Here is a 22,148-nt window from a genome sequence, read left to right on the forward strand (position 1 = left end):
TCCAGCTTCACCTGCTCCACCCCACCTTAAACAGTATAAATTTCATCACATTTTTACTTCTCTTTAGCTCTGAAGAAGAGTGATACGGACTCAAAACGTTAGCTGTGTTTTTCTTTCCACAAATGCTGCTGGACCTGCTGAGCTTTTCCAGCATTTTCTGTTTTTGTTACACCGACTAGCTGTTGCTCTGAAAGCTTTGCTGGACTCAAAGTTTGATTTGGTCTGCTTAAGTGCATATATACTCATTGCATTTCTGATGACAATGTAGCCATTCTGACAGTTTGAGGACCCATTCCAATACACGCTTCTCAAGATCAGGCCAGTGAAGGGTCCTGGTTCTCATGCCGCATTTGATCTTGGATGTCTTCTACAAGGCGGATTCCTTCTTCCATTCTCGCACCAGCTTTTCACTAACACTGAAATGCTTCACTATAGCACACTTATTGAAGAGTTAGCAAATATTACAGCTTTTAGGTTGAAACCAGTTTCGTACTTCATTCCTTTTGCTGGAGGGCCCCTTTCTGTTTAACGTTTGCCACGTGCCCCCTGCTCTGTGTGGGCATGTTTTAAATACCCAGTTCAACCACTATCATCAGCTTGATCCCATATACTGACATACTAGGTGGGTAAAATATGCATTTCTGAGGTGAAAAATTGAGGCCAACTCCCAATGTAAGTATACCATTTCTTAGCAGAAAAGGAAGGGTCGATTTATATGCCAAATATAGGCCCAAACATGAAAGTTGGCGCTGAAAAAAAACCGACTGACTTATTTAGCAGGACCTACAGCAATCTTACATAAGATTATAATTAATCTTAATTCTATTTATTAAAATAATGATTTAGTTTAAAATCAAAAACAACAAAAAATACGTCAAAACTAATCACTTACCCAACAACAGGAGCAAAGTCAGTGCCAATCCGGGCATCAATCAAAGCTTTGTAAAAGGGAGAATTGGGTCCCGATACCAGCAGAGATGACAAAAGATTCAGTGTGAATGCTTCAAAGCTATCGGTGATGCTATAGGAAGACATTGCAGTAAAACATACATTTGGAATAATCTTCAAACATTCTTCAGCCACATGAAAATGATGTTCTTAATATATTACTTTTCAGTGCCATAGAACTACTTAATTTAATAGGCTTCACTGACTGCTAACACCCTCAGATGAATCAGGTCATGGATTCTAGCCCCACTCCAGAGACTTCAGCACATAATCCAGACAGACACTTCAATTAGTATTGATGGTGCACTGCAGTGATATTTTAATCTCACATTCAAAAGAAAGCACCCAAGGCTCTGTCTAATCTCCCAGATGGGTATAAAACATCTCGTGGCACTATTCAAAGATGAGCAGGTGAGGTCTCCTAGCAATATTTCTTCATTAGCCATCACAAATACATCTTTTTTTCTAATCTCATTGCTGTTTGTTTGATCATATTGCATGTAAATTGGCTACCATTTTTGGCTACATTACAGAAAAGTATCCATGGTGTTGGTTAGAAGTAACACAGTACACAACAGGTGTGAAAGATTAAAGTGCACAAACTTCAATATGTCTTAAAGAAAATACACTCAAAATACATCTGCAAATGCATGAAGTGCAGAAAAAGCAAAGGAAATTGACTAAGTTAGGTTTTAAATGGGGTAAAAAACAGTAACATGAATTATGGAAATTGCTCACACCATATGAATGTAGGAATGGAAAAAGGCTATGCAGTCCCCTCCATAGCAAGTAAAAAAGGAATTCGGAACATCTTAGGCTATTGTGATGAAAATTAATATATAAATTACAGCCAGGATGTTTGGAAGAACTCTAAAGCCATTTTCCAGATCAGACAAGAGCTAAGGGATGCATACAAGCATATTCCAATTATTTTAAAATAGGACATAAACAATTCTTTGTAATAGTTTCTCGTGAATTACTGCAAGTTTAGCAAATAATTTTGTTACTTCCAGTAAGTTCGCTGATCATATTCGACAGGAAATTAAATGAATTTGAACTCTGAATTGCAAAACTTCTTTAGAGAAAGGAGATTGATTAAAATCAGTGAAATTGTACATTAATCATAAAAATAGCTGCAGAATACAAGTCTCCTTTCAATACTTTGAGTAATGCTACTGAAAATGCAGAATGAATTTATGGAATGCTCTAAATGCTCTGCACAATTTAATGTAATTAGAGGAGAGACTTAAGTCCCAGTATCATGTGGCAAAGGAAAAAGAGTTAACACATTAGGGTCAATGTCATAAATGGATTAGGATAATAGGATGTTTAATATAATGTATAGTTTTGTACTGACCAAGAAAGAAATAGGAATTGAATTATAAATATGCTTACTCGCCCAATAAGAAGCTCACACTGTAGGTGGTTTGTTTGGTGGGATCAGGAGCCATTGAGTCAGGCCCACAAGTAACATGACACTCCCTCTAGAAAAAAATACCACAAAAATCAAAATATTATATTGCATATTTATTAAAAAAAGGAGATATTTATCACTTTGGTAAGGCTGATAATCTATTTCCATCATTGGTATAAGTAGTACCCAATGAAAATTTACAGCTTCCTTCATTATTTTACACACCGCACACCATCCTTGGAAAGTTAAAGAGGATGGGCAAGGCAATGCCACAGAGTAGTGATACAGATAATGATAACCAGAGGGTGAACAGGAAGAGACAGAGCGTGCAAACATAAGAGAGCAGCTGCAAATAATGTCAGAGTAGGGAAAATTGGTAAAAGACATAATTAAAATTTCTTCATCTGAATGCATGCAGCATTCATAACAAGGTGGATGAACTGATAGCACAGAAAAATAAATGAATGTATGATATGAACCATTACAGAGAGTGATTGGAAGATGACCAAGACTGGGACCTGAATATTCAAAGGTATTTGACATTTCGGATGGACAGGAAGAAAGGAAAAGGAGGTGCTCTATTAATAAAAGGGTGAGATGAGCATAGTAGTGAAAAAAATGATCTTGGTTCAGAAGATCAAGATGTCGAATTAGTTTGGATGGGGGTAAGAAATAGCAACGGAAAAAAGTCACTGGTGACAACAATTTATAGGCTCTCTAACAGCAGTTACAAAGTAGGACAGAGTATAAATCAAGAAATAAGTATGGCTTGTAAGAAAGTTACTGCAATAATTGTGGGTGATTTTAATCTTTATATAGATAGGACAAATCCAATTTGCAAAGATAGCCTGAAGGATGAGTGTATTTATGACAGTTTCTTAGAACAGTGCCATTCTGGAACCAACCAGGGAGCAGGCTATTACAGACCCAATAATGTGTAATGAGACAATGTTAATTAGTGACCTCATAATCAAGGATCCTCTAAGCAAGAGTGATCATAACTTGGCAGAATTTCACATTCAATTTGAGGGTAAGAAATGCAGGTCTAAAACTAGTATCTTAAACTTAAATAAAGGCAATTACAAGGATATGAAGACAGAGTTAGCTAAATTGGACAGGAAAAATAGGTTAAAAGGTGAGAGAGTAGAGAAGCAGTGGCAGACATTTAAGAAAATATTTCACACCTCTCAACAAAGATATATTCCACTGAGAAAAATAGACACCATGAGAAGGATGCAACATCACTGGCCAACTAATGATGTTAAATATGGTATCAAATTGAAAGATAAGGCATAAAGTGCTGCAAAGATTAGTGGTAGGCCAGAAGATTGGGAAAGCATTAGAAACCAGTAAAGAATTACTAGAAAAATAAGAAGGGAGAAACCAGAACATGGGAGAAAACTAGCAAGAAATATAAAAACAAACAGTCAAAGCTTCCACAAGTATATAAAAAGGAAAACAATAGCTAAAGTGAGCATTGGTCCATTAGAGGGTGAGACTGGGGGATTAATAATTAGAAACAAGGAAATGTCACAGACTTTGAACAAGTATTTTGCAACTGCCTTCACAGTAGAAGACTCAAAAAGTATCCCAATAACAGTAGAAAATCAAGAGGCAAAAGAGAGGGAGGAACTTAAAACAATCACAATCACTACAGAAAAAGTACTGGGAAAACTAATGTAAGTAGAGGCTGATACTTGCATCCTAGGGCCCTTAAAAAAGTGGCTGCAAATTGGTTGTAATCTTTCAAAACTCCCCAGATTCTGGAAAGGTCCCAGCGGTTTGAAAAACTGCAAATGTAACACCTTTATTCAAGGAGGGAGACAGAAAGCGGAAAACAATAGGCCAGTTAGCTTAACATCTGTCATTGGGAAAATGCTAGAATCTATTATTAAAGGGCGTAGTAGCAGGATATTTAGAAAATCATAATACAATCATGAAAAGTCAACATGGTTTTGTGTAAGGGAAATCTTATTTGACAAATATATTAGAGTTCTTTGAGAATGACAATCAGGGCGGATAAAAGGGGAACCAGTAGATGTAGTGTATTTGGATTTCTAAAAGGCTTTGATAAGGTGCCACATAAAATGTTACAATACAATAGTCCATGGTATTGGAGGTGATATATTCACAGAAATAGAGGATTGGTTAACCATTAGTCAACAGAGGGTCAGGGTAATAGGCTGATTTTCAGGTTGGCAAGTTGTAACTAGTGGATCAGTGCTGGGACCTGAACTATTTACAATCTATATTAATTCTGCAAAAGGATATAGATAGGTTAAGTAAGTGGGCAAAAAATTAGCAGATGGATTATAATGTAAGAGAAAATGTAAGATGACCACTTTGGCAGGAAGAACAGAAAAGCAGATTATTGTTTAAATGGGAAGATTTGAAATGGATCCTGAGACAGATATTACAGTATGAAACTATATGCAAATCCTTTGCTTGATGGTTGGTTTATTTACTATCTAGAATATTACTTATGCCTGCCTCCTACCTACTAACATGCAGTGTCCCAAGTCTTCATTTCTATTCTCTTCAAAATAAGGCATTAATCAATCAATGCCCTCACCTGTGCATCCTGAATATTGATAATACAATTAACAAACCATTAACAAGAGAAACTTCAGAATGCTGTGGTACAAAGAGATTAGGGTGTCCTTGTACATGAATCACAAACTTAAGCATGCAGATAAGATACAGCAAGTAATTAGGAAGACAAATAGAATCTTGGCCATTATTACAAGGACAATCAAGTATAAAGATGCACTGCAGGAACTCACCAAGGCTCCTTATATAGCACTTTCCAAACCAAAGAATGCTAGCACCGAGAAGGACGAGGGTGGCAGACATATAGGGCAGAATTTTCCCGTTGGCGTGTGGGGGCGGGCCCTGCACATCTGCGGGTAAAATGATGCGCGGTGACATCGGGCAAGTGTCCCAATGTCACCGCGCGCCATTGTGATATTTTGTTGGGCGGGCGCACAATGATATCCACTGCGTGCCCACCATTAATTAACGGGCTACTTAAGGCCATTGACTCACCAACTGATGCCAATTCTTCGGCGTCCATGCAATCGTTGCGTTGGCGCATGGGCGCAATGGGCAGGCGGGTGGGACACATTTGTATAAACCTCATCCACGGGCAGGATATGAGGGCGCATTGGGGTCGCAAGTGTGCTCTCTCAAGTACTGATTTTTCAAAGTTATTGAAACTTACCTGTGTGATCCGCAATACTTCAAAACACATGCCAACTGCTTTGTCTGGACTCTTAACCTTCAGGTCAACACTCTGCAGTGAGGAAATTTTTTTTGGGCCTGCAGGTTTCAGGAAGCCTTCCGTTAGCCTGAGAATGGGAGCCGAACTGTCCCCTGGAGGCACCTCCTCTGAGGAGGAAGGGAGGGCTAGAAGGGGGAGGAGATCAGGAGTGCACATTCAGCCTCCAGGGGAGACACATTTTGGAGGACAGGTGCAGGCACAAGAGGCGCAGGGCCAAGAGGTGGACTAAGGCGGAAGGGGCCGCAGAAGATGCCACTATCCTGCTGCCAGGGTATACAGACGGAGAAGCGGCTACCTCAATATCTCTGAGGTGCAGTGCTGAAGGAGGCTCCGTCTCTCAAGGGAGACAGTCAACTATACCTGTCAGATGATAGGGCCTGAGGTCTCCGCTGCTTGTGTGGGTGGACACCCCATGCCAGTGGCTCTAAAGTTCACAGCTGCCCTCAACTTCTATGCCTCTGGTTCCTTCCAGGGGTCAGCGGGTGATCTTTATGGTGTCTCCCAATCAGATGTCCACACTTGTGTCAAGCAGGTTACAGATGCTCTGTTTAGGCGTGCATTGACCTTCATCCACTTCCATTGGGACGAGGCAAGCTAGACACAGCGAGCCAGAGGCTTCGCGGCCATTGCTGGCTTCCCCCGCGTCCAGGGTGCAATAGGCTGCACATATGTAGCCATCAAAGCGCCAGCAAGTGAGCCTGGTGCCTTCAGCAACAGGAAGGGCTTCCATTCCATGAACGTGCAGATAGTGTGTGATCACGGGATGCTGATTTTACAAGTCTGTGCAAGGTACCCCAGGCAGCTCCCACATCGGCTACATCCTCAGACACTCCCAGGTGCCAGGGCTCTTCGGTGCTCCAGCCTGGCTTGGTGGCTGGCTGCTGGGTGACAAGGGCTATCCCCTCAGAAGGTGGCTCATGACGCCTCTCCGCCACCCAAGAACAGAAGCTGAGCAGCGGTACAATAGGAGCCACGGCTCCATAAGGGCTGTGGTGGAGAGAACAATCGGTCTTCTCAAGATGCAGTTCCAATGCCTGGACCGCTCAGGGGGTGCACTCCAGTACCCCCCAGATGTCTCAGTGATGGTAGTTGCATGCTGCACGCTCCACAATCTTGCGCTGGATAGGGGGGACGCAGTGGATGGCGAAGACATCGACGCAGTGTCTGCGGTTGCACATGGTGAGTCCAGCAGTGAGTCCGAGGATGAGCATGCACAGGGAAATGCTGAGGGGGTAGACGCTGACCCAGGCATACTGCAGGGAGGCAGGGACACCCGGGAGGCTTTAATCCAATGAACCTTCAGCTAGCACACCACAGGTGGACCTCCAGGATAAGCCTGAGCTGTAGGCTCCATACTCGACACCTAAGTGCCAAATGTGCCAGATTAGGAACAGTAACAAAGGGCCTTGTTACTAAAGCTGAATGTCCCACAAAGCACTACCACCTGGAAGTTCCCCTCCAAGCCACTCACCATCATCACTTGGAAACATGTCGCTGCTCCTTCACTGTCGCTGGGTCAAAATCCTGGAACTCCCTAACAGCACTATGGGTGTACCTACATCACATGGGCTGCAGCAGTTCAAGAAGGCAGCTCACCACCGGCTTCTCAAGGGCAATTAGGGATGTACAATAAACGCTCGCCTAGACAGCAATACCCACATCCCATGAATGAATAAGAAAAAAAAGGGACATCTTGTATAAGTGCACTGGGGATTGGTGAGACTGTACTTTGAATTCTGTGCACAGTTTTAGTAATCTTACTAACCTACTGGATTAGAAGACATTCAGGTAAGGTTCATTGGACTGATTCCTAGGATGATGGGGTTGTCAAATGAGCAAGTTGAACCTATTATTCATTGGACTTTAGAAGAATGAGAGGTGATCTTATTGAAACATTTTAAGATTCTGAGTGGGCGCGACAGGATAGAAGCTGGGAGGGTGTTTTCGCTCATTAGGGAATCTAGGCCTACTGGGCGCAGTTTAAATAGAAAGGGTCTCCCAGTCAAGATGGAAATGAAGGGGAATTCCTTCTCTCAGAAGGTCGCTAGTCTTTAGAATTCTCTTCCACAGGGAGCATGGAGACTGGGACATTGATTTTATTAAAGGCTGAGTTAGACAGACTTCTGATCTATAAAAGGAGTCTGGGGGGCAGGCAAGAAAAGTGAAATTAAGGTCACAATCAGATCAGCCATGATCTTATTGAATGGTGGAGCAGGCTTAATGGGCTAAATAGCCCTCTCCTACTCCCAGTTCTTTTGATTTGACTTGGAACTAAATCACCATTCCTTCATTACCACTGGGTCAAAGATCAGGAACTCCCTTCCCAAGAGCACTGAGGTTGCATCAGATGGACTGCAGTGGTTCAAGAAGGCAGTTCACCAATACCCTTTCAAAGGGAATTAGGGAAGCCTTGCCAGCATCGTTCACAGCTCATGAAATAATAAAACCTCCTCTACTTTTAATTTATTTACTAAAATGGGTGGAGAAGCCTGTTAGCTCAATCGGATAGATGGCTAGCATACGTTTCAGAAGAATGCCAACAGCATGTGTTCGATTCCTATACCTCCCCCTGCCCCATAGTAATTGGGAGGCAATGGAAAGCCACCACTGAAAAAATAGCAGCCAAGAAAATGGTTCAGGATACAGCATCAGATGACAATGAGCCAAGGATCTGCCTTTGGGCAGAGCACACATATCACTCACTTATCATCAAAATGGGTAGCAAAGCCACCAAAATCAGAACTATAAACGCGATGAATAAATTTGAACATTAATTAAAAAGTGTTTTTTGTGACACGAAATAGAAAAGACAACTTACGTTAATTTTTCTTGTGCATTTCTGGATGGCCTCTCCAAGTTTCTCTGTTCTTCAATTGTCAGAGCATCACTTACATAGTGCTTTTCATGGCTTTAGGACATGCTTTACAAATAATTATGTACTTTCAATGTCTAACGTTCCCTCTAATTTCACTTTGCTGTGCATGACCTGTTTCTTGCACTACACTGTTCCCCTGAAGATCACCGCATGGCCACATATGCACACATCTTAAAAGGAACTGTTACTTGCGTGCAATGTGTTGTTCCCTGCATGACACATTCCCGATTGCTGTGCAGCCATGCACCCACGCAGCTTAGAGGAAACGTTGAAGTGTAGTTACTGCTAGAAGTGTGGCAACCAATATGCGCACAGCATGAACAGCAGTGAGAAACATGGAACAGCAGGGAGATAAATCACAGTTTTTGAGTGAACCCCCTGTTCTTTTTTGAACAATGTGATAAAATGTTTTAGCTCCACTTGAGAATTTGCTTGAGATTTGGTTTAATGTCTCATCTGAAATTTGACACTTGCAGCAGTGTAGCACTCCCTCAGTGCTACACTGAATTATCAGCCTATATTGCACTCAATGTCTCTGGAGTGGACGTTGAATACACAATCTTCTGGTTCAGAGTCAAGAATGCTAAAACTGAGCCAAGGCTGGTACTAATCTCTATGATTCTATTTTGTTCCAAAGCAACAATTACAAATGCCCAGAGCCACTGAGGGCTTTTGTATAATTTTTAACACGAAGCAAAATCTAAAAAGAAGTGACAGCTGCGTAAAATGTTTATGAATTAGTTAATTTATCACCTTTTGGGTTTAATCTTCATAATACTGTGCTCAAATGCTGGTTTAATTATTTAAGGCCTCTTTGCCACTCCTCTAGAGCTATTAATGGTCACATCGGACATAAATAATTAGCGTGCTTAAGGCAGAGTTTTAAAGTTAATATTAGATCAAAATCAAGAGAGGATTAAGATGATTTGATGTTCCCATTTGCATTGGAAAGTAGGCTATTGTGCCCCACAAGACAACTTTCATTTTGCACACAAGTCAACAATATAAACTGTCATTGCTAAAGGCCTGTAAGCACTTTGACTGCCAATGTTCTCAGATAGGATCGACGTGTAGAAGATTCTACATTATGCATCAATTTAACAACCGTCACCTGCCATTTGCTGCTTTGCATATTTGCTTACAACACAAACGCAATTATTTCCTCTTTCTTACTCTACCAGCAAGATTCAGAAGCACAGAAATTTGGACCTGGTAGCTATGGCCATTCTTCTTGGACCGCTGCAGGCCTTGTGGTGATCCCACAATAACGTTAGGTAGGAAATTTCAGATTATTGACCCAGCAATCTTAAACAGAGTGACTGATCAATATTGCATTTTTAAAAAAACTTAGGGTAGAATATTGAGCTTGGCAGGCGGGCGCGTGCCCGACCCGGCCAAGCGTAAAATGACGCTCGATGGCATCAGGCAAGCGACCTGACATCATTGTGTAGTCCCGCGAAATTTCAGTTGGCGGACGCACGCCGGAGACGGCAGTGCACCCGCCAACAATTAAGAGGCCCATTAAGGCCATTAAAAAGTCAAGTGGACTTTGCACTTTTTAAGGAGACCTCATCCGCGGGCGGGATGAGGTTTCCTAAAGCAAATAAAAATAAAATAAATATTTTACACTTGAATTAAAAACATGTCCCTGCTCATGTGACAGAGTCACATGAGGGGGCATGTTTTATGACATTTTTATTTTCTTCATTAGTTTTTTCAAACAGCGTTTCAACTCCCTGAGGCACAGAGCTGCGCTAGGCCCGCTTGCCCTCCTCCCCCCACCCGCACAGGCAGCGCTAAGCACTGCCGCTCGCGTTCCACGCTGGGCGACCCTTAATCGGCCCGCTCACATAAAATTGCGGTGTGGTGCCAATCGCAGGCGACAGTCAGCTTCCTGACCGCCCCCGAGGGCTAAATTAATCTTTTTTAGACACAAAACTAACATTTATATGAAAAACTCAATAATTTAATTCTTGTATGTTACTTGCAATTATATAATGCCTTTCACATCCTCAGCAAAACACTTCACAGCCAATGAATTATTTGGAAATTTAGCCACTGCTGCTAAATAGGCAAATGTAGGCATTAATCCAGAAACAGCAAGACGATGACTTTACTTACCGGTTCACTCCAGCGTGGCTGTATGGGAACTGAAGTACCAGGTTCAATTTTGTGGAATTTGCAAAGTGCCTCTTCCTGGATTTGTTTAAGGTGTTGCTCCAGTGGCAGATCACCATAGGTAAAGAACCTGAAAGGATAGATGTGTATAAATAAAACTTGCAGACTACTAAACAAATCGGTGTATTTGCAAGGCCTAGCTTTTATTGAATGAAACTTTTGATAATAGCTCCCACAATGGCTCATCAAGTACAGATAAACAGGCCAGGAAGATTACAAATACAATCTGAAACTCATGCTGTGTTAGCTGACCTCAGCCAGAGAGCTAAAAACAAAAAGCTAAAAGCTACTGCGGATGCTGGAAATCCAAAACAAAAACAGAATTACCTGGAAAAACTCAGCAGGTCTGGCAGCATCGGCGGAGAAGAAATCAGTTAACGTTTCGAGCCTTCATGGCCCTTCGGCAGAACTGAAGCATAGTTAGAAGAAGGGAGAAATATAAATTGGTTTAAGGTGGGTGGCGGGGCGGGGGGGGGGGGGGGGGGGTGGAGGGGAAGAGAGAGACATTGAGGGTGTGGTGATTGTGGAGATGAGCAGGGATTGTGGAGGGAACGATCCCTACGGAATGCCGTTTAGGGGGGGGGGGGACCGTTCGTTCCCTCCGGGACACCCTGGTCCACTCCTCCATCACCCCCTACTCCTCAACCCCCACTTATGGCACCTCCCCATGCCCACGCAGAAGATGCAACACCTGCCCCTTCACTTCCTCTCTCCTCACCGTCCAAGGGCCCAAACACTCCTTTCAAGTGAAGCAGCATTTCACTTGCATTTCCCCTAACTTAGTCTACTGCATTCGTTGCTCCCAATGCGGTCTCCTCTACATTGGAGAGACCAAACGCAAACTGGGCGACCGTTTTGCGGAACACCTGCGGTCTGTCCGCAAGAAAGACCCAAACCTCCCTGTCGCTTGCCATTTTAACACTCCACCCTGTTCTCTTGCCCACATGTCTGTCCTTGGCCTGCTGCATTGTTCCAGTGAAGCCCAACGCAAACTGGAGGAACAGCACCTCATCTTCCGACTAGGCACTTTACAGCCTTCCGGGCTGAACATTGAATTCAACAACTGTAGATCTTAAACTCCCCCTCCCCCCATCCCCATCCCGTTTCTTCCCTTCCCCTCCCCCCCCCCTTTTTTTCAATAATTTATATAGATTCTTCTTTCCCCACCTATTTCCATTATTTTTAAATCTAAACTAAAACCTTGTTAGTCTTTCCACCCCACCCCCACTAGAGCTGTACTTTGAATATCCTGTCTTCCATTCTTAATTAGCACTTTTCTCAGACAAATGTCACCACCTTCAACACCTCTTTGACCCTTTTGTCTGTGACATCTTTTGATTATCTGCTCATCTCCACAATCACTACACCCTCAATGTCTCTCTCTCCGCCCCCCCCCGACCCACCTTAAACCAATTTATATTTCTCCCTTCTTCTAACTATGCTTCAGTTCTGCCGAAGGGCCATGAAGGCTCGAAATGTTAACTGATTTCTTCTCCGCCGATGCTGCCAGACCTGCTGAGTTTTTCCAGCCAGAGAGCTGGTAGGAGTAATACATACAATTGCCACCAGTACCTCAGTTTGGGAGTGGGGTGAGGGAGAAATCTGAATGTCTATGAATACCAGTGATTCAGGATTTGGTTCAGCTATGATGCCCCAGTCAAGTAGCCTTGATAGTTTATTTGAACTGTGACAGAAAGTAATTCCACTAAAGAGCAAGGTACAAGATTGTAATCAGTATTAATGCAGCCACGAGACAATGCCTTTGGGAGGGGGAAAAAAGTAAAAAAATTAGGTTAAGCCATTTAAAGATGCTAGCTACTTTCCTATATATTGCAGGAAAAGTGGAATGCATGATGCAGTGAAAAAACTTGCCAGGAATGTCAGCATATATTCTTTAGATATTATAGAACACTAGTTATTGGAATATGAGCAATAATCTCATCAAAGCATCCACAAGGACATCAACCAAAAGAGGACTGTTCTATGCCTTCAATATATTTTCAAAGAGTCTTGCATGCCGATTTACAATATGCATTTAAAAACATGAAAATTTAATTACAGTCAAGAGTGATAGTCAGCAATTTTTTCAATTGTAAAATTTGATACTCAAATATAGTCCTAAATAGTTCATATCTTTGTACTTTATTTCTTTGTATTTTATTCTTATGGCATTTTTCAGTTGCATTTGTAACCAGCAATAATTTTGATACATACAATAGACATTCCTCATACTGGATCTGCAGCTAGTAAAATTCTGTATTTTAAAAACATTATTTACAAAGCAGTTAAGAAGTTTTATTCATGCAGGTGAAGTGTTGTCAATTGTTTAATAGCAAGAAAGAGAGAATATGGTACACTTGTGTGAACTATTGTTTATTTGAATTGAAATCATGCAAATAAAATCAGGCAAAGAGCCATTGTATTAAATTTGCCTAAATTGAACTATTGAATAATTCAAACTTTTTTCCAACCAAGAAACAACCGTGAATTAACAGGAATAGGTTAGGTGTTCACATAGCATACTTCCTATCTGCTGCTCGTACAATTCACAACTGCTGCGTACATGTCAACTTAATTAGATACAAATTAAAAGCTTCAGTTCAGGATCTAAAAACCATAGAAGTACCCTTTAATTAGGCTAGAGGCACTGAAAGTGAATTTAGAATGGATGGTGTAAGCTGAAATCTTTTTTGCTGACCTAAAATGTCAAATTCTCACAAAAATACAAGGTTCAAATTTAAACAAGATAAAGCCGGCTAAGTAAAAGTCTGTAAATAATTTTATGCTCAAGTGATGGAGATGTGGAGATAGTCAGATTTAAAAGTTTCCCTGCTGCATTAATTTCACCCTCTGAAAAGCGGAAAATCCACTGCTGTTTACAAGTAGTTTTTGAACTCGCCTTAAGTGAAGGGTTCACGTCACTCAACATAGTGGCATTACTGTACCTGGCATTGCTAGGGTGATAGTGTGTAGCATGAAAGCGTTTCAATTCTTCCCAAGTAAGCTTGGGTATATGTAGTGGATCACCGCCAGATATTACTGAGTAGGTATGATCTGGTAGAAGCTTGTTCTGTAGATGCTGAGCATAGAGGTTCTCATTGTTTGCCTGAAATAACAATGAGATACAGTTACTTATGTTTAAATACAAAACGAAAACTGATTCTTTTGCAAATCTGCACAGATGTGAAAGAGATATCTATTATTTTGTACCAAAGAACACACTCAACCAAAATATGTTTCATAACAGTCAACATAAAAAGTGTTTTATTGTTCTGTTGTCACTGGTGTAACTACGTTCAATATTAGAAAGCTGTTCAAACATTCAACAAATCCCAAGCACAAGCAAGAACGTGGCATAAAGGATACAAACCTACATGCCACTGCATTCATTTCTTAGAAAGAGGAATATTTTTGAAGTGCACTGAAGGAACTATTGCATAAATTCTCACTTAAAAGGCTTCTGCTTATCTAAAAAAAAAACGTATCAGCTTAAGAAACGTTTTCCTATCCGACATTCTCTACATGGTTAGCTAACTTGTTAAAAGGTGGTCTATCTAGGGCTAAAATGCTTGGTTTCCATAATTTATAACAATGAATAGAACAGCATCAAGTTGCTCAAATGAACTCCAAATGAACTCCATAAGATACCCGTGCAAACATTTTGAGACTATATTTCAAAGCTTTAATTTTACAAAGCTTGCAAGTGTCACGCCTCTATGAAATTGTACCCTGCATTACAATACACATTAAAGTGTTCAAGCCAAGTCTTTTGCAAAAACACTTACGAATACACCCTTCATTTCATTGAACACGACTCCTTTAAAGACAAGTGGTGAGCCTGGGTCATCAGGGGTTTCGTGTTCCAGCCTCCATCCTTCTTGCCTGTTAGAGAAGATAAGGTGAAATTCAATGCTACATTACAAAATATTGTCTTATGCATATGGTTGATATACATAAAAAAGAAAATCAGCTTACCAGAAGTCCAATTCCCTTAGGCATGGAAAAAAGACAGCATCCAGGTAAACAGAGAGAAGATTCTGAAAATCCTTAGAATTTTGGGTGGAAAATGGATACATTGTGTAGTCACTAGCTATAAAAGATCAAAAGAAAAACCCAAAACAACTGTTAGTTTGCCTTGATGCTGTTAAGTTATCCACATGGCACCATTCTCACTTCGTATTCACAATTAACCTCAACAAACTGCCCTGCTTTTAGGTAACATTAGTAACATGATATACTGTTAATCAGAGTACGGTCTATATACCATTTGATATTATTTTACAGAAATTCAGGAGCACTCAATGATCATGGGAATTTGATTACTCAGAACACCAATTGGTAAATCGAGTTGTCAATGTCAATAAATGTAAGGTGGTACATTTTGGTTAAAACAATAATTTTGAGTGGAAGAGATGAGCTTGAAGTAATATGTCAATTGGATAAGGCAATAATAAAGAGCCAAAAGGAATACTAGGTTTTATTATAGGTATAGAAAATAAACATCCAAGAAGTAATGGTATATCTGTACAAAATCTTCACATGTCCATAGTTGGACTACTTTACGTGGTTTTGGGATCCACACTATATAAAGCATATTAGGTAAGTCAGGATCTAATCAAATGAAGGAATAAGCTTGAGGGGCTGAATGGCCTACACTTGTTCCCATGAAGGACAGTGAATTAATAAAGAAGCCCAATGGAGAGTCACTATGGTGCTTCCTGATATAAGGAGTTGCAAATATGAAGATAGACTTGAAAAATTATGACCGTTTTCATTAGAGGGGAGAAGATTACAGGGCGGCTTCAGGAGGTGTTTAAAATTATGAAAGACAGTAGACAGGAACAGATTGTATCCAGTTGTTGAAGAAGCTTTATTTTTTAAAAAAATAAGAGGGCTGAGGTTGTGGAATGCACTCCCCAGTAAATAATTAAAACAGATCCTTTAACATTTAACAATAGGTTAGATAGATAGTTGAAGGAAAAGTAAACAAAGGATATGAGAAAAGGGCAAGCATAAAAGGTTAGGAACAGTACTTCTGTAGAGGATAAACACTAACATGAACAGGTTAGGCTGAGCAGTATAATTACATGTTATACTTTCTTTGTATTTTCTATGAAAATGTAAAATTTTAATGTTTCCTTTATAAAATATATACATAGAAAGAGACCACAGTCCAACTGAACACAAAATCACAGAAGTTATTCAGTCAAATCTGTTCAATGGATTAATTACAAAGCAAGCTACCAAACTCACCCACCCTGCACTATCATCTATCTATATGTCTGCACAATTCAGCAGTCCTGACCTGTGAAGGCATTCATGAAGGTAGCAAGTGATCGGGTCAACATTTTGAAGAAGGGGTCTCTGCATTGGTACTTCTCAGAGCCGCAAAGTACCACATGTTCCAGAATATGAGGAACACCAGTACTGTTGAGCGGTGTAGTACGAAACTGCACACTGAAATAAGAATACACACAGATACCTCAATGTCAGTTAATTATGTGACAATACCACACCAACAAAAAACAGGATGTCACATAAATTCATGAAAAGTTTCATTTTAATCTTTCTTACTCATTTGCAAATGAAGCAATGGAGACATGAAAAGAAAAATTTTCACGCAGCAAATGGTTAAGAGCTGAAATGCACAGCCTGAAAGTTTGATGGAGGCAGGTTCAAATGAGGCATTCAAGAGCGAATTGGATTATTATCTGAAAAGGAAGAACATGCAGCATTGCAGGGAGAAGGCAAGCGAGTGGCACTAGGGCAACTGCTCATCTGGAGAACCAGTGTAGACAAGATGGGCCAAATGGCCTTATTCTGTGCTGTATCAATTCTGTGATTTACCATCGCACTCCTCAGTATGAATTACATCAACCTAAATCTTCACAGGTTAACAAAAATTAAACAGCCAATCTTCTACAGAATCATAGGTTACAGCACAGGAGACCAAATCAGCCCACTGTGTCCATACTTGCTCCTTGCAAGAGCCACTCACCTAATCTTATTCTGCAGCCTTTTCCCAATAACAAATTCTTTTCTCTTCAGGTGGTTATTCAATTCTCTTTTCAAAGCCTCATTTGACCCTACCTCCACCATACTCTCATGCAATACACTCCAGATCATAGCCACTTGCTGCATAAAAAAAGATTTTCTTCAAGTTGCCATTACTTCTTTTGTCCATCACCTCAAATTGATATCCCCTGGTTCTTGATCCTTCTGCCAAGGGGAACAGTCTCTCCCTCTCTAGGCCCCTCATAATTTTGAGCACCTCTAACAAATCTCCTCTTCGACATCTCTGCTCTAGGACAACAGACCAAGCTTCTCCAACCTATCCACAGAAATGAAGTTCCTCATCCCTTGAAGCATTCTCGTGAATCTTCTCTGCACTCTAATGACTTCACACCCTTCCTCAAATGTGGTACCCAGAAATGGACACAATACTACAGTTGAGGCTGAACCAGTGTTTTATACACAGATTTATCATAACTTTCTTGGTTTTGTACCTCCTGCACTTACCTGTAAATCCCTGGACCCCATCTGCTTTTTTAACTGCTTTCTCAACCTGCTTTGACACCTTCAATGATTTGCACACATATATCCTCCGGTCCCTTTGCTCCTGCACCCACTTTAGGAATGTACCTTATGCTTTACATTGCCTCTCCTCATTCTTCCCGCTATAATTAATCACTTCACACTTCTCTGCATTAAGGCTCGTCTGCCACTTGTCCATCCATTCAACGAGCCTGTCCATGTCTTCTTTATCACTATTCTCCTTACAGTTGACAATACTTTCAAGTTTTGTCTCACCCACAGATGGTACCCTGTACACCAAGTCAAGATCTTTAATATATATCAGGAAAAACAGTGGTCCTAACACTGTCCCCTGAGGAACCCAATGCATACATTCTTCCAGCCCCAGGAACAATCGATCACCACTTCTTTCTGTTACTTGTCACTCAACCAATTTCCTATCCATGCTGCTACTGTCTCTTTTATTCCATTGGCATACATACCCTTTTAAATACTACTTCACCCTGTCGGGTTCTGCAAGGAATATCAACCATTTTTTTGACATTTCTATGTTCAAATTCTGAACTGTCTAAAAAGAGAAAACGCTGAAAATACTCAGTGAGTCAAGCAGCATCTGTGGCGAGAGAAACAGAGTAAACATTTCATGTCTGGGACCTTTCACCAACTCCAAGGGCAGAATCTAGCCCTTATTGGGTGGGCTCGCAGGGGCATTTGGGAAGCCGGCTGCCACCCGCCCGCAATCAAGGCCGGAAGGCAATTTCATGCTGGCGGGCCAGTTAAGGCTCGCCCAGCATGAAAGGCGAGTGGGACGAGCGCAAACTTCGCACATGTGTGCGCCTCAGGGAGGTGAAGAGTTTTTTTTAAAAAATAAAGAAATTAAAAATGTTACAAAACGTGTCCCTTCATGTGACACTATCACATGAGCAGGGGCACGTTATTATAAATTTTAAATTATAAATTTTAAAGCTTTTATTTTATTTTTTTATTTGCCATAGGAAACCTCATCCCACCTGTGGATGAAGTTTCCTAAAAAGCGCAAAGGCCGCTTGGCCGTAAGGTTGGATGGGCAGGCAGCAAAAAATTTCCTTTAATAGCCTTGTTAATGGCCTTAACAGGCCTTTTAACAGTCGGCGGGCACACTGCTGATTCCGGCGTGCGCCCGCCGACCAAAATATTGCGCGACTGCGTGTTGACGTCGGGATGCTCACCCAGCGCGCACCCGTCGAGCTAAAAATTTTGCCCCAAGTCTTGTTTCGCTACTCACAGATGCTGCCAAGCCGGCATATGTCCAGCATTTTCTGATTTTATTTTATATTTCCAACATCGGGAGTATTTTACATTTGTACTGAACTGTCTAGAATTGATTTTTAAAAAAACAAGTGCATGAGGGAAGAGTTATTAATAAATAAGGGTACACAAACAATCAAACATATTAAATGAGCCATTATTATAAATGATAAATAATGAAATACCTGAAGAGATTGTTTGGATCATCCCTTGCTATATGCAAGTACTGAGCCCCTGTATTATCGTGGTTAAGTTTAACAGCTGTCAGGAAGAGATCAGGAACGGCAGTCACCTGTGGGAAGGAAAGGTTGTTACAAGATAAATGCAGCAATTTTGAACTTGACTATATTTTCAGTCCTTTTAAGATAAGTTCCCAAGACAGCACCCAAATATGACCTTAGTATGTTAGAAAGTTAGAGAAGTAGGATAATCTAATAAATCTTGCTCTCCAACCAACAAGACTGTCCATTGGCAAGAATTTAATCCAATAATGCATCCTGGAGTTTATTGACTTTGAGCATAAGAGGTAGAAGCAGAAGACCATACGGCCTGTCGAGCCTGCTCCTCCATTCAATACGATCATGGCTGATCTTTGTCTTCAACTCCACTTTCCCTTGTGCTCCCCAAATCCCTTGATCCCCTGAGAAACCAAAAATCTGTCTACCCCAGCCTTAAAGATATTTAATGATGGAACATCCATAACACTACAGGGTAGAGAATTTCAAAGATTCACAACCCTTTGAGTGAAGAAATTTCTCATCTCAGTCCTAATTGATCAGCCTCTCATCATGAGACTGCATGCCCTTTCTAGGTTCACAGCCTGCCCAGCCCCTTCAGAATCTTGTATGTTTCAATGAGACCACCTCTCATTCTTCTAAACTCCAGAGAATATGGACACAATTTATTCAGCCTCTCCTCATAGGACTACCCTCCCATCCCAGAGACAAATTTAGTGAACTTTCGCTGTACTGTCTCCAATGCAAGTATATCCTTCCTTAATTATGGAGACCAAAGTTACAGACAGTATTCCAGACGTGGTCTCACCAAAGCCCCCATACAATTATAGCAAGACTTCTTTATACTGGTACCCCAATCCCCTTACAATAAAAAGTAATATGCCATTTACTTTCTTAATTGCTTGCTATACCTGCTTGCTAATTTTTTCTGTTTCTTGTATGAGTACACTCAAGTCCCTATGAACATCATTTACAAGTTTCATGTCTTTTTAAAAAAATTCTGCTTTTCTATTTTTAACACCAAAGTGAATAATCTCACACTTGTCCACCATCTACTCCATCTTCCCCTTTGTAGTCCAGTTGCTTAACCTGTCTATATCTCTTTGCAGCCTCTTTGTATCCTCCTCACAGCTTGCATTCCCACCTAATTTTGCATGGCCAGAAGACTCAAGAAACATTACTCTGTTTCTTCATCTAAATCATTAACATAGATTATAAATAGCTGTCACTTCAACACTGATCCTCACACAAATCCACTAGTCACAGCCTGCCAACTTGAAAATTCTCCATTTATCACTACTCTCTGTCCATTAACTAAGCCTCTATCCATGCTAATATACCACCCTGAACTCCATGAGTCCTTATCTTGTACATGAACCTTTTATGTCGCACCTAGTGAATACCTTTTGGAAATCCAAGTATACCACATCTATTGGGTCCCCTTCATCTACCCTATTAGTTACATCCTCACAAACCTCCAATAAATTTGTTAAACAGGATTTCCTTTCCGTAAAACCACGTTGACTTGTTCTAATCATACTGTGCTTTTTTAAGTGTATTGTTAAAATTTCCTTAATAGGTTCCAGCACTTTCCCGATGACTTATGTCAGGCCAACTGGCCTCTAGTTCCCCATTTTCTCTCTCCCTCCTTTCTTTAATAACAGTGTTACATTTACTAACTTCCAATCTGCTGGGACCATTCCAGATTCTCGGGAATTTTGGAAAATTATAGCTTAGTGGATTTGCTGGCTATCCCTTTTAGAACTTTAGGTTGTGGCCATCCTGGGATTTTTCAGATTTTAGTCCCTCGAGTTTCTCCAGTACTTTTTCTCTGCCGATATTAATTACCTTAATTTCCTCATTCTTATTACAGGTTACCTTCTATTTCTGGTATGTAACTTGAGCCTTCCACTGTGAAGACAGACATAAACTACTTGTTCAATGTCTCTGCCTCGGTTTTTTTTCCCATTTAATGGGCATCGCTGGCTAAGCCCATCCCTTGTTCAGAGGTTAACCACATTGCCTTGAGTCTGGAGTCACATGTAGTGATGGCAGATTTCATTCCCTAAAGGACATTACAACAATCAACAATGGTTTCATAGTCATTATTGGACTTTTAATTCCAGATTTTTATTGAATTCAAATTCCACCATCTGCCATGGTGGGAATCGAACCCGGGTTCTCAGAGACATTACCCTGGGTCTCTGGATTACTAGTCCAGTGACAATACCACTATGCCATCGCCTCCCCCATGAGATATTTTCAACGAACAATTGATAAATCACACATTTGTTTTGCTGATGTATGTTCAGCTGCCATCTAACCCACAAATTTTATTTGCAAAGATCCTTCTGAACACTTTCTACATTACTCACCTAGCTACATGCTTTGTGTTAGTCAATTTAGCATTATTACAGAAATAAGGAGACTTGAATATTGCTGAAAAGAAAAACGTGTTGTCAAAGCTTCTTGTCCTGCATTCACCCCGGCAGGAGTGCTAAATTTCAAAAGCTCACAACAATTTATACTACAAGAGAAAAGGGTGCTGCTGGCAAATCAGCTCTGATTGGCTGAGGTGTTGCCATGGAGAAAGCAGCAGGGAACCATAGGCTCCCCAAGCCCCCAGGAAATTCAAAAAAAGACACAACGTTTGAATACATTATTTTGAAATTTGGCGTTCTTGCATTTGCCCTGATGAGTCCAAGATGAAAAGCTTCAGAAATAGGCCTCTCTTTTCAACAATAATAAGGAAAGACTTGCGTTTATGTAGTGCTTGTCATGACCTCAGGAAATCCCAGAGTGCTTTGTCTATCTAAGTAGAGGTAACAGATTGCATGACATTTTTTCAAAGAAAAGTAGGGGGCTAACCTAGTCTCCGGCCCACGATAAGATAGGGTAGATAGGAAGAAACTTTTCCCCTTAGCAGAGGTGTCAATAGCCAGGGGGCATCAATTTAAGGTAAGGGGCAGGAGGTTTAGAAGGGATTTGAGGAAAACTTTTTCACCCAGAGGGTGGTTAGAATCTGGAACACACTGCCTAAGGAGGTGGTAGAGGCAGGGGTGCTCACAACATTTAAGAAGTATTTAGATGAGCACTTGAAACGCCATAGCATATAAGGCTACGGACCAAGTACTGGAAAATGGGATTAGAATAGATGAATTGATGGCCGGCATGGACACGTTGGGCCAATGGGCCTGTTTCTGTGCTGTATAACTCTTTTTCTATCTATCCCTCGAACAGCACCACAAAAACTGATTTAACTAGTTATTAATTGCTGGACCCTGTTGTGCACAAATTGACTGCTTTGTTTGAGTCTACAAAGGTAATAGTGATTACAATTTAAATTAATTTATTGGCTACTAAGTACTTTGAGTTATCCCAAGGACACAAAAATCT

At 40.8% G+C, this 22,148-nt stretch overlaps 1 protein-coding gene across 1 annotated transcript in view; it reads right to left on the reverse strand.

Annotated features, from left to right (window-relative positions):
• pitrm1 (pitrilysin metallopeptidase 1) overlaps window positions 1-22,148 on the reverse strand; it is a 69,487-nt gene that overhangs the window by 42,853 nt on the left and 4,486 nt on the right. The window contains exons 3-10 of the mRNA XM_078537429.1: window positions 18,702-18,808; window positions 16,001-16,152; window positions 14,671-14,785; window positions 14,481-14,577; window positions 13,641-13,801; window positions 10,639-10,765; window positions 2,344-2,432; window positions 893-1,021 (exon numbers count right to left, since the gene is read on the reverse strand). Of these exons, the coding sequence (XP_078393555.1) occupies window positions 893-1,021; window positions 2,344-2,432; window positions 10,639-10,765; window positions 13,641-13,801; window positions 14,481-14,577; window positions 14,671-14,785; window positions 16,001-16,152; window positions 18,702-18,808 (977 nt within the window). The remainder of the gene's footprint in view (window positions 1-892; window positions 1,022-2,343; window positions 2,433-10,638; window positions 10,766-13,640; window positions 13,802-14,480; window positions 14,578-14,670; window positions 14,786-16,000; window positions 16,153-18,701; window positions 18,809-22,148) is intronic.

Source organism: Cetorhinus maximus, chromosome 3, assembly GCF_964194155.1.
Source record: "Cetorhinus maximus chromosome 3, sCetMax3.hap1.1, whole genome shotgun sequence".
Taxonomy (NCBI): Eukaryota; Metazoa; Chordata; class Chondrichthyes; order Lamniformes; family Cetorhinidae; genus Cetorhinus; species Cetorhinus maximus.